General features: G+C 40.0%; 1 protein-coding gene across 2 annotated transcripts in view; it reads left to right on the forward strand.

Moving 5' to 3' along the window:
- Nucleotides 1–13,373, forward strand: part of LOC136857947 (uncharacterized) — a 177,972-nt gene extending 164,599 nt beyond the window's left edge. For both annotated transcript variants that reach the window (XM_067137071.2, XM_067137072.2), the window contains one exon: nt 13,036–13,373. In XM_067137071.2, the coding sequence (XP_066993172.1) occupies nt 13,036–13,154 (119 nt within the window). In that variant the 3' untranslated portion in view covers nt 13,155–13,373. The remainder of the gene's footprint in view (nt 1–13,035) is intronic.
- The last annotated feature ends 343 nt before the right edge of the window (nt 13,374–13,716 follow it).

Raw genomic sequence — 13,716 nt, forward strand, 5'->3', positions numbered from 1 at the left:
CAACAGCTTTGTACACCATGAGTTTGGTATGCAGTTTTAGAATGCAGTTGTAGAATGAAGACTCTGTGCATTAACCGTCTGAATGCTGCATGAACAGCCCCAATTCTTTTGTCAACATCTTGTTCGCAGGTACACCGTTTAGACAAGATGCTTCCAAGATATGAAAAGTGATCAACCTGTTCCAGTGTTGTGTCCAAGATGGAGATAATAAACTCAGGAAGAATTAATCTTGGGGCAGGTTGTTCAAGTACTTTCATTTTTTTCACATTAATGGTAAGACCGAAGCGATCACATGCAGTTTTAAAGCAGTTGACTGACTGTTGTAGTTCTGCAGGTGTTAGAGCAAAAGATGCGGAGTCATCGGCATACTGCAGTTCTGTCACCCGGGTAACCAGAGTACGTTTTTGTGAGTGAATTCTTGCCAGATTGAAAAGGCTTCCATCATCATCATCATCATTTCTTCGCTCCAGGAAGCTGGGTGTGGTTGTGTACGAGCCTTCTAAAGTTTGTCTTATCCATCCAAATGAAATTTAATCTCCATGCTTAAGTTGTTTGCAGATGATTTATGCAGCATGGCAGCCATGTACAGTGTAAAGAGTGTAGGAGCAAGCACACAGCCTTGTTTGAATCCATGAGTGATGGGGAACGAAACAGATACTGAGTTACCATGAAGAACCTGTTCAGATATGCCACCATGAAGAGCTTGAAGCAATTCCACATAACGTTCAGGACATCCAAAATGTCTCAATACTTTCCACATGGCAGATCCTTTTTCCAATTCTTAGAAAACTAAATGCAGAGGCTGCTGTGTGTTCTCTGCAATTTTCCTGGAGTTGTCTAGCACAGAAGATCATATCTTTTGTGCCTCTGGAGGTTCGGAAACCACATTGAGACTCAGGCAAAATCCTCTCTGAGATAACTTGGAGCTGGTTTAATAGAATTCTTGCGAGAATTTTACCTGCAATTGACAATAGCAATATACCACAATAGTTCCCACATATGCTATGATCACCTTTCTTGAGGATAATGATGAAGGCATTCTTCAAGTCATCAGGTACTTCTCGAGTTTCCCAAACCAAGAGGATGAGTGTGAAAAGTCTAGTCTTCAAGGGTATACCTCAATTTTTTATCATTTCTGTAAGGATGTTATCAACAGGAGTCTTTCTTGGTTTTAGATACTTGAGTGCTTTGGTGAAATCTCTGTATGTAGGTGAAACTGCCATCCATGGCTGTTGGGGCTGCTGAGAGACATTATGAAGAAAGGCTTCAATGACATTGAAGACATTATTTAGAAGCATAGAGAAATGTTCCTTCCACCGCTTTAAAATTTCTCCTTTATGTGGTTGTCAGCAGTCTTTAATGACCCCGATGAAGATTGAATTGGACGATATATCTCCTTTATGCCAGCATAGAAGTTTTGCAGGTCACGGGCATCAAATAGTTTTTGCAGTTCTTCAGCTTTTTGTTGCCATCAGTTATTCTTGATTTCCCTAATTTTGTGCCGGACTTTTTCCTTTAAGTTTCAAGAAATGTGATTTCTTTGCATTGGAAGACTGATCTTGAAGATAGGATAGATGGACTTCCCCTTTAGCATTGATTAGACACTTAATTTCTTTATTATTTTCATCAAACCAATCTTGTCTTTTTTCCCCACAAAACCAATTGTTTCCTCAGCTGGCTCAGTGATGACCATCTGAAGTGTGGCCCACTCCTGATTATTTTACTATCACTGCTGACTGGATGACTAACCAGTTTGTTTGAGATTGCATTTCTGTTATCTGTAGCAATGGATTCAATCTGAAGTTTAGAAGTATGGAATTTCTTTCTGGGCAGGTTGTGGATGGATATTTTTGGTTTGCAACAGATTGAGTTTTACAACCGGCAAAAAATGAGCTTATGATCTATCCAGCAGTCATCGAAGATTCTTGCAGTCCTTATAACAAGGACATCTTTTTTATCACATTGCCTGGTGATGACATAGTCAAGGATATGCAAGTGTTTTGAGCAAAGATGCATCCAAGTGGTCTTGTAGCAATTAGTCAGGTGGAACTGAGTATTAGTAATAAAGAGTTCATGTTCAGGACATAAACCAAGGAGCAGCAGACCATTGGCATTACAGTTGCCAAGTCCATGTTTTCCCATCACATTGCTCCTTAACTGGTGTGATCTTTACTAACTCTGGCATTAGAATCGCCAAGTAGTAAGAGCTTGTCTCTTGTTGGTACTCTGGTGATGGTAGTGCTCAGCAGGTTGTAGAATTGGTCTTTAGCTTCTACATCAGCATCCAAGGTGGGAGCATATGCAGAGATGAGTGTCATAGATTTAGCTCCAGAGAGTGGGATTTGGAGAGTCATAATTCTTTTGCTGACAGTGGTTGGAGTTAGCTGATAATCATTCACCAATGTGGTCTTCACAGCAAATCCAGCACCATGAATGTGGTGTTCTCTCTCATCTTTTCCCTTCCAGAAGATTGTGTAGCCTGAGCTGAACTCTGTAAGTTTACCTTCACTGGACAGTCTGGTTTCGCTTAAGGTAGCAATACCAACGTTCATTCGCCCAAGCTCATGAGTGACAAGCCCTGCTCTATTCTCAGGTCTGTTATTGTCTTTCAAATCCAGAAGGGTTTGAAAATTCCAGGTTCTTATAATCAGAGTTTTGATAATCTTCATTTTTAGACCGCATAAGGGGTGACCCGTTGGGTGCATCCTCCCAGCCGGCTGAGAGTTTGAGTACCGATGTTTATCCCACATTTTCTAGGACCTTCCCAATTCAGGGTGGGCAGCGGTGATCCTAAATAGGCCTTCCCAAACACAGATGCAGGACCGAATTCCTGAGTAGTCACGGGGTCTCAGAAAGATGACCATCACACATCTGCTGCTAATGTGCAGGTCTGAATTAGAGGCTTCCAGTTTCAACCCAAAAACCTGCCTCCACCATCCTTATCCCATCACCAGTGGATGTGAGTTGAAGGGCGTGACAGCAGGAAAAAGTGCCACAAGCAGGATTTTGTTTAAGGTGGATCGCAGCTTGCAAGGTAGTGACCCACACACTATGATGTTGGAAGAATACCCTGCGGCACAAATGAAATGGGTTATGCAGATTCTAGTACCACAACTGCAACGGACTGCCACAGACTTGAAATACAATTGAGTTGTGCCTTCACAGCCAGTCCAGCTGGCATGACCTCATCCGCCTCCACAGCCGCTGAGAACCACAAAAAGTAGGTTCCTCCGTCCGTTCTGCCGTTGGGCCAAAAACACAGATTATAGGTTCCAGCGTCATTTTCTACACTGAGAGGACCACCACCCCACCCAAAGGGGCTCATCTGCCCGAAGCCGTTGGTCCCTGTGTGGGGTCGAGTTATTTACCACCGCTCGACATCATAATTAAGGAGTGGAATAATTTACCAAGGGAGATGTTCAATGAATTTCCAACTTCTTTAAAATAATTAAGAAAAGACTAGGTAAACAGTTGATGCAGAATTTGTCACCTGGGCATCAGCCCTAATTGCAGATCGGTAGTGAGCGGTTTATTGACGATTATTGTGTTTATTTAAACAATCTTGCGACCAGAAGCTGTGAAATTACTGCTATCTATGGCCAATATAAAAGCTCACAGAGGCTACCTACATGCTGCTAAACTGCTTCTAATTGTGTAAAGCTCACTGACGACTCAACATGCCTCTATAACTAAATCAAAGGGATTTCACCCAGTTATCAGAGTTTGAAAGGGGATGCATGCTGGGACTAGTGGATGCATGAGGGCATGGATAAACGGAAGCTGGGTTCAGGACACCCTCGGATAATCACCAGGAGAGAGGACACTGGCCACATGTGGAACTATTGTTATAGGTCCCTGTGTCTGCCTGAACCATTTCCAAGCATTTAGTTGAAAGAAATTTAGTCTCACCACACCCAATATACATCCTGCCATTGATACCAAAACCCCGTCATCTCCATTTACAGTTATGTCATGAAGACAAACCTGGACTGATACTGACTGGAACCGAGTTGTGATGAATTCAGGTTCTTGTTGTGCACTGACAACAGCCATATTCACATCTCGAGGTCTCAACTTGACCTTACTTTGCCGTTGCACATCACCCCTACTGCCGATATGCTGGTCTGTGGGGGTGGGGGGTACATTGCATACAACAGTCGGTCATCTCTAGTAGTGATACAAGGAACATTGACAGAACAATATGTGCAGGACATACTGCAGCCATATGTGTTGCCCTTCATGACTGGCTTCCTGCAGGTAATTTTCAGAACCAGCCGATCGACCATCCATTATTGATCTGCATTTGGGCTGTAGCCCAGGTGGACGGTCCCCTATCAGTTGTTTACCCAGTTCTTCCTTAAATGATTTCAAAGGAATTGGAAATTTATTGATAATTTCACTTGATAAATCACTCCATTCCCTAAATTCCTCTTCCTATAAAAAATTATTTGTCCTTTTGAATTCCAACTTTATCTTCATATTTATGATATTTCCTACCTTTAAAAGCTCCATTAAAGTTTATTTGTTTACTAAAGTAATATCATGCTATTTCTCCACTTGACAGCTCGGAACATATCACTTTTGTTTTAAGAGATGGCTTCCACCTTCCAATACCTTTAATGGCTAATCTGAGGTAATTGGTTTAAGAAAGAAGTTCAAGACCTGGGTACACAGGATAAAGGATCTTTCAGAAAGAGTGGGAAGAACTACATTCTCCACCAAGTACTGGAAATCAAGAAAGGCTGATAAGTATTAATCATGGTCCTAAGTGGTCAAAACAATATAAAAACATCAAAAACAACAACCATCACCACCTCTGCTACCTTACAGGCTCGGTAAGGTACTACCAAAGGTGAAGGGACAAAACTCCAACAGAAAATAGTTACTTGAGAGAAATCCAAACGTGTCTGTTCCTTTTTTTGAGTGGCGCTTTGGCCAGAATCTGTTCCTCACCTTGCCTGTAGGAACTTAAACTACACCCATTCTATGCATGACAAGCAAATAATGAAATAATCTGCAGTGGGGCGGGATATTGCAGGTTCTTACCCGTCAGAACGATTATGCCCAGTCTAGTATAGCGATGCTGAAGCAAGTGGCAGCTCCAACCACAAGAAATAGACATTGACTGGAACCTAAAGTGGAAACTTTACCACAAACCATTACAAGTCACACTGCTGAAGGTGTTGCTGAGGGTAGGTCAAATTAGGAGACTGGAAAAGCATCCTACAGCAAACAGCTGAATTGCCTTGTAACAGCGATATTCCCAGAACTTGATATGGAAAGTGAACAGAACTTTCTTGACCATAGAAGAGCATTCATTATTTGTTAATACCCACCTTACATCAGAGAATATTGAGGAGATCAAGGAGGAGGTAGCTTTAGAATTTGGAAAGGTGTACTGTGAGCCTGAAACACAGATACCTGAGGTTCAAAGACATGAAGAATGTAAGGGGACGCTCAGTCACATTCAGACTGCCTTATAGAGCCTATCTATGAGTAAGGCAGCATTTGATTACTGGTATTTGGAATTTGCCTTTTTTTGTGTTTTCATGTTTGTCCCTTTCAGTTCTTTGCTCTGTTCACTCTAGCCTGAGTTTTTCCATTTTCTTTCTTTGCTAACAGTCTGTAATGTCTATTAATATGGTTGTTTGTTCAGTTTTCTCATATCATAATGAATGGATGGGCAGATGTCTACATGAGATAACAACATGGCTGTTGTTCTACTATACCATAATCAAATTGTCAATTTTCTGTAAACTCCCGAAGCCAACACTGGTAGAGCATGCCACACACGATGATGTTCTCTTTTCCTAGTCCCTCACCTTACTTCCTCACATGATAACCAACTGTTGACAAGGTGCCCTATCATTTGTATATTAATTATTGTTCTGCACAAGTTCTGGATAGTGATAAAACCCATTTGTCCAACACATCAGGGGTACATAACACAGGGCTTTTTGAAGGGACTGTGTCCCCATGTAGTAACACTGATTTGTTTCAAGCTATTGGCCTGTAGCAAAGGAGTTTTCATTGTTTGGTAGTTGGTAATGAAATCTGATATTTTGCTGTAAAAGTAAATATATTTTTGGAGTCTGTTGCTGGGTCTCCAGAATTGGCTGTGAACACATCTCTCTCTCCTATATCATCCCCCCTCTAGCAAACTAACAAATCTGAAAATTGTCAAAAAATTAGGAGAGCAGAAAGAAGTTGTTATGACTCATGTCAAATCAATTTTTATATTTAATGCTTGTTTTATGTGTTAGCCATACAGAATGAGTTGCAGATGTGAGACTTTGTCAGAGGGTAGACATTATAAAAATAATAAAATCTAGACCAAAACTTCAGAACTACAGCTTCCCTAGTTAGCCACTTTCGCTAGATTTCCATAGTGGCAATGATATATTACATGAGGTAAGATGTCCAAAATTCACATTCCTAAATAGTGTACCAGTACTTCATACTGAGGGGTTCGAACCCACTACCTCCAAAATGCATGCTCATAACTGCATGCCCCTAACCGCATGGCAAACTTGCTCAGTCACATTATTATCCTCCGTTATTGGAATGAATGCTGGAATATATTTAATCAATGGAGAGGGTATTATTGCTGTATAGTATGTACAATATAATGTGTTCAAGGTCTGTTTCATTCTGCCTAAAAACATGCTCAGTACTACATTAGAAATCTCCACTTTCCCAAAATATGGATAGTGGATTGATATTGTTTTTATGCTAATAAAAAACAAAGGGAAAGGTGGGTGGAATGAACTCGGTGGTTGAAGTTGTATGCTGTTGTGTAAACTGACTTTGGTGGTGAGGTCATGAGATAAATGGAGGAGGATAGGTTACCTAGAAGAATAATAGACTCTGAGAGAAGCAGATGGCAAAGGTTAGACTCAGTTAATGATTTAATGTTAAGAACTGTGGAACTAAAAATGGCCACATAACTAGTTGCAAATAGAGAATTGTAGAAGTGGAAGGTTAATTCACAGAGGCTTTCAGACTGAACTCTGAAAGGCATAACAGTCTATAATGAAGATGTACATACGTAGGCAAGTCAATAAGTATCTGCAATTTTGCTCTAATTGTCTTTAGGTTGGCTCTATGGCATTGTGTGCTCACCAGCCACTAGATGGTACCATTGCCCATGTCTGTGGTAGGTTTCAGCATTATCAGATCAGCTTGTGCTGTTGCGACGTAAAGATGGCGCACCACTCTCTGCTTGCATCAAGGTAGAACAGCGTTCCGTAATCTGTTTTTTTGGTCTGAGGGTGTACCAGGAACGGAAATTCATAGAAGACTTTCAGTACAATACGGGGACAATGTTTTGCCACAGCGAAGTGTTTACCAGTGGACTGAACAGTTCAAAAGAGGTCGCATGAGCATGAAGGATGAGGAAAGATCCGGGTGTCCATCTGCAGCCGTAACTGATGCCAATATCGAACAAGTGTGCGATATGATCCTGAATAACAGACGAGTGACTGTTGATGACGTGGCAAACCATATGCACATTAACCATGGTTCTGCATATGAAATCATGCATAATTGGCTTGACTTTCACAAAGTCTGTTCAAGATGTGTTCCAAAACAACTCAATGAAGAGCAGAAGTGCAATCATCTGAGAATCTGTCAGCCCATACTGGACTGTCATGCTAATGAAGATGAAACGTTTCTGAAACAGATCATCACTGGATGGGTTCACCACTTCGAACCAGACAGCAAACGTCAGAGCATGGAATGAAAGCATCCCGGAACCCCAGTCAAAAAAAAATTCAAGAGTCAACCTTCTGCAAGTAAAGTAATGCAGTATCAGAAAGATTGTGAAATGGTGGACCATGTGTATTGAAAAGCAGAGTAACTATGTTGAAAAATGATATCAATAAGTGTGTTCTCTTTTTGTAATCTATATACTGTATATAAAATAAGAGTTTTGTCTGTACATTGCTCAGAATTTAAAAAGGATGGTATTTCTGTAAATGTGTGCCCACAGTAACAAGGACATGCACTTTTTAATTTTCCATAATGTCTGTCTGTCTGTCTGTCTGTCTGTCTGTCTGTCTGTCTGTCTGTCTGTCTGTCTGTCTGTCTGTCTGTCTGTCTGTCTGGTCACGCATCACGAGAAAACAGCTGAAGAGAATTTAATGAAAATTGGTATGCAAGGTCAAGGAGTAAGTCGCTACAACCTAGGCCACAAATAATTGTATTCACTCTAAGTGAAATGGTAGTTTAGGGGAATACCTAAAGTTTAATTCTCAAATATATATGTCATTAGTGGTCGTATCTTAATGAAAATCAGTATGCAAAGTCGAGAAATAAGTCGCTGTAATCTAGGCTATAAATAATTGTATTCATACTGAGTGAAATGGTAGTTCAGGGGAAGGCCTAAAACTTAATTCTCAAATAATTATATATTAATAGTGGTTGTATCTTAACAAAAATCTGTAGGCGAAGTCGGAGAATATGTCACTACAATGTAGACCATAAATACCGTATTTCACGGCATAATCGTCGCCACCGCGTAATCGTCGCATCCTTTATTTTCAATACAAAAATCGGACTTTAAATCTTTAATTACATAATCGTCGCACGTCCAAATTTTGTTCACTAATCTGGTTAAAAGGTAAATGGAACTGCAACGTAAGTTGCACATGAATGCGCAATTTAAATACGTGTATGGTTTATGGGCAATTTGGCAACACAGTCACGTTTGCGACATGTTGCACACCGTATAAATAAATAATACCGGTATATGTACGACGCATGGCTTACCGGTAGACTATCGGCAGTTTGACAACGTAGTCGCGAGACAGTGTACTATTTATTCAACACCTACATAATTATTATGCTTACCGGTAGGCTATCGGCAGTTTGACAACGTGGTCGCGAGACAGTGTACTATTTATTCACTACCTACATATGAGTTCCCATTTGAAATACGTAAGGCTGTAAGTTATCGCTTATCGGCAACGTCGCCAGGAAATACCGGCTAGGTAGGTTGAATGGACCTCGAACCAGCCCTCAGATACAGGTAAAATTCCCTGACCCGGCCGTGAATTGAACCCGAGGCTTCCGTGTAAGAGGCAAGCACGCTACCCCTACACCATGGGGCCGGCTCCTGTGTTATTGCGCACGAAGTGAAATCCAAGACGATAACGCAGATTTCCACGGAATTATTCAGCCGAATTATTTACGATGTCTCAGTTGTCATCGCTAGACTCTTATCTTACTACTACGTCATAAGTGTCCGGGCATGGGATGAAAACTTTCATCCAAGCAGTCAAGATAATTATTATCCAATGCTATTAAAGTTTTATTTTATAAACTCGTCAGTAATGTAATGTAAAATCATCAATAACTGGGAAGAAATATTAACCTAATTACCGTATGTTTAAAATAAATTGAAAAAAATGAATGTTTGTTACTGACGTATCGGAATACAGTCAACTATACAGTAGATCTACACCGCGCTAGCTAGAGCTCCGGTTTGCGAACTTTGCGCAAGCGCAGTAGTGTGTCGCAACCAACGAGCTAAACTGATAAATTGTTGCATGCTTCCTTGCTGCCTAACAGTATTGGCTGCTCTGGAATGGACAGATCACAGATGCATTTATTTGTTTCAGATTTACGTGATTACTGTAGACATGTGTGCGTGAGAATTTAAGTTTTTAATTTGTGTTTTGGGTGTTTGCAGAAATAATTTGTTTTAATAGTGAACAATTACGGAAAGTCATTTATATCGCAAAACATTAACGTGTGAAGCATTTATAAGCGATTATGGGTAAATATAGAAACTATTCTGCGGGCTTCAAGCTAAGCGTAATTGCCTTCGCTGAACAGCGCGGGAACAGAGCTGCAGAAAGAAAATTTTCTGTGAGTGAAAAGTTGGTGCGTGACTGGCGGAAAGTAAAAAAACAAGCTAAAAAGCACAAACCCTTCTAGACGCGCGTTTAGAGGTCCTAAAACAGGGAAGTTTCCTATAATTGACGAAGGAGTGTTTAGGTACGTCAGTGAAATACGTAACAATGGCTGCAGTGTATCATATGAAATGTTACAAATTAAGGGACAGGAGGTAGCGCGCAAACACAACATACCGTAAACTCAGTTTAAGGGACTCGTGGGTGGATTAAGGGGTTCATGCGACGGCACAATCTGTCAGTGCGAAGGAGAACAACACTAAGCCAAAAGTTGCCTGCTGATTACACGGACAAGATTGTAAATTTTCACCGATTTGTCATACGTTTGCGCAAGGAAACTTCGTACTTGCTTTCTCAAATCGGTAATGCCGATCAGACTCCAATCTTTTTTGATATGCCTCGCAACAGCACTATTGCGCTAAAAGGATCACGGAGTGTATTAATGAAAACCAGCGGTAGTGAGAAGTTGCGATGCACGGCAATGCTAGCCATTACAGCTGACGGGAGAAAGTTGCCGCCTTACATCATTTTCAAGAGGAAAGCGATGCCTAAGAATATACAGTTTCCCCGTGGAATTCATGTACGAGTGCAGCCAAAGGGTTGGATGGACGTAGAACTCATGCTGGACTGGGTTAAACAACCAGCTCTGCTTGTTTTAGATAGTTTCCGAGATCACCTCGTGAACGAAGTGAAGCAAATTCTCACTACAAATAAGACACGACAGATAGTCATTCCTGGTGGCCTAACATCTGCTTTGCAGCCACTAGACGTATGTGTTAATAAACCCTTTAAAGACCACTTACGTCGATTTTACAACGAGTGGATGATGAGCGGCGATCAGCAATTGACGCCCGCCGTAAATATCAGGCGTCCACCCTTGGACTTGTTATGCTCGTGGGTGAAGAAGAGTTGGGATCTTATACCACCTGAACTAGTCTCCAAGAGCTTCAAAAGGACTGGGATTTCGAATGCACTAGACGGTTCCGAAGATGACGCAGTGTGGCAGGGAGACGAAGAATCTGATACTGGTATTAACAGAGGCGAGGACGGCGCATCAGATAGCGAAACCTGCGATAGCGACACCGAAGATTTGGAATAAATTGCGTACCGGTAAGTCCGCATTTCACAACAAAGCGATAATTTTTTGCAAGTGTAATATTTTAACTTTAATAGTCAAATTAATGACAAATTAACTTAATACGTTCATTTTATTTTCAGGTTGGAAAAACGTTCGCCGAATTGTTGCGAAAAATTATGAATTTTGTTTTAGACTACTTTAATTATTTTGATGTATAAACGCGAGTATTACGTGCATCTTAAATTTGTATCAAATACAATTTAGTTATAAATACATTTTTTGAGTAATACAAATACTGGTATTAAATATTCATCGTATAATGGTCGCACCCTACAATTTTTTTCGAAAATTTTGGTATAAAAAGTGCGACGATTATGCCGTGAAATACGGTAATTGTATTCACACTGATAAAAATGGTAGTTTAGGGGAAAGCCTAAAATTTAATTCTCAAATATTTGTTATTAGCAGTCCTATCTTAATGAAAATCAGTATGCAAAGTCGGGAAAGAAGTTGCTATAATCTAGGCCACAACTAATTTTATTCACACTCAGTGAAATGGTAGTTTAGAAGCAAGCCTAAAATGTAATTCTCAAATATTTATGTTATTAGTGGTTGTATCAATAAATACTACATAACTACAGTTTTAAATTTCCAATCATTTATATCTTATGCATTGCTACCGTACCGACTATGATCATAGAGGTATTCATGAATTTGGAATTTTGTTACTAAATCCATAATAGCACCAAGTCAAGAGAACATGGATAAACAGAATTTAATGAAAATCAGTATGTGAAGTCGGAGAATAAGGCACTACAGTCTACACTATAAATAATTTGATAAGATGCCCTAATATCACAGAGACTAAAGAAAATAAATGTGAAGGCCTACAATATAGCTCAAAAAATTCATCAACAATAACATTACATTGACCATTGTTTGTTGTGGTGAACTTTGTGTCTTCTGTCACCACTCATCTACAATAGATAGAATTACTGCTGTGTACTGAGTATTTATTTTTTAATTTACCTTTCGTCGCACCAACACAGATAGGTCTTATGGCGACAAAGGGGTAGGAAAGGGCTAGGAGTGTGAAAGAAGCAGCCTTGGCCTTATTTAAGATACAATCCCAGAATTTGCCTGGTGTGAAAACGGAAAACCACAGAATACCATCTTCAGGTATGCCGACAGTGGGGTTCGAATCCACCGGATGCAACCTCACAGCTGCGCACCCCTAGCCACACGGCCAACTCGCCCAGTCATGCCGAGTGTAACAGCCTGCTTGAATATTGGCGGGAAGTAATTGGGGAGTTAGATAACTCTCTTCTCTAGCATGCCATTCCTCTGGTTCATAAATTTTCTGATACTACTGGTACGTAACACACTGGTTCATCATAGCATTCGAGTTATTCAATCCCTACTCTGAGGCACTGATTAGAATGAGCAGTGTGGATATTTAAGGGAATTATGGCAGAGGAGTGTTCACGGCTGTCTGCAGCCTGGTCATTCCAGCTCTGGAACTTTGGACTGTAAGATCGGCACTGTAGTACTGTAAGTAAACTTCTTTCAAGAATAAAATTATTGTATCTTCAATACAGAACAAAATGAGATTGGTTACTTGTAACTGTAGTACTGTTCATTAATAGTGAGAAAATGTGCAGTTTTTCATTTGATCGAATATTTTATATTTTTTTAATCGCTACTTCCCTACTGACGTTTTTGTAATGGCCTTTGGAAAACCACAAGGTCAGTCTTTCTGAGAATCCCATAGCGAAGCACGAGTACATCAGCTAGTAAATTATAAAAGTTGATTGCAGGTACCGTACTTATTGACTTGCCCTCGTATAATGTATGAATGAGATTTTGTTTTCATGGTTGAAGTATTTGTTACTGGTAATGGAAGAAAAACGCTGCTTATGCTAGAACCTTTCTGTGATTAATATTAATGACTGAATAACAACACAAATTTAAGAGGAGAAATGCACTGCTTTGTGCATTATAATGCATGTTATAATCTGAATATTCTTTTTTTTTTCTTTGCAGGTGGTAGTACTATGACTTTAACAAAGAGAGGTCCTGGCTCCATACTGTCTTGGGCTCTAGCAACGAACCATCCCATTGTACACACTGACCTCAGGCAAGGAGAACTCACTCTCAAATAGGAATTTGTTTGAGAAATTCTTCAAAGTTCTTCCACTTTGAAATGTATAATTCTGAGAATGAATAGTTATAATTCCATATTAATACAAATGTAAATTTATAACATGTGAATTATATTCTCCAGTTCAAAATACATGTCCAAGTAAAATTCATAATTTCATATATACTGATATTTATGTAATGCATCATAAAAGCTCTAACAAGAGCTGTTTATTGAAACAGATATGTGAAATAATTTGCTTCCTACATCAATATTCCTTGCTTCCTTTCTTTATATCCTACTAATATTATAGACACTATGCAAATTTCACTACTTCCAGACATATAATTTCCGTCCATTTATTTGTGTTCCATGTAACGTGATTGAGGTATAATAATTGCTAACATAAAATCCATCACTATATGTTTTATCTTCAACCCCCTGTGGGTGGGGGTGGTAGAATAACACCTACGGTATCCCCTGCCTGTCATAAGAGGTGACTAAAAGGGGCCCCAAGGGCTCTGAACTTTGGAGGGTTGGTTGGTGACTACGGGGCCCTTAGCTGAGTCCTGGCATTGCTTCCA

This window comes from Anabrus simplex, chromosome 1 (genome assembly GCF_040414725.1).
Source record: "Anabrus simplex isolate iqAnaSimp1 chromosome 1, ASM4041472v1, whole genome shotgun sequence".
Classification (NCBI taxonomy): domain Eukaryota; kingdom Metazoa; phylum Arthropoda; class Insecta; order Orthoptera; family Tettigoniidae; genus Anabrus; species Anabrus simplex.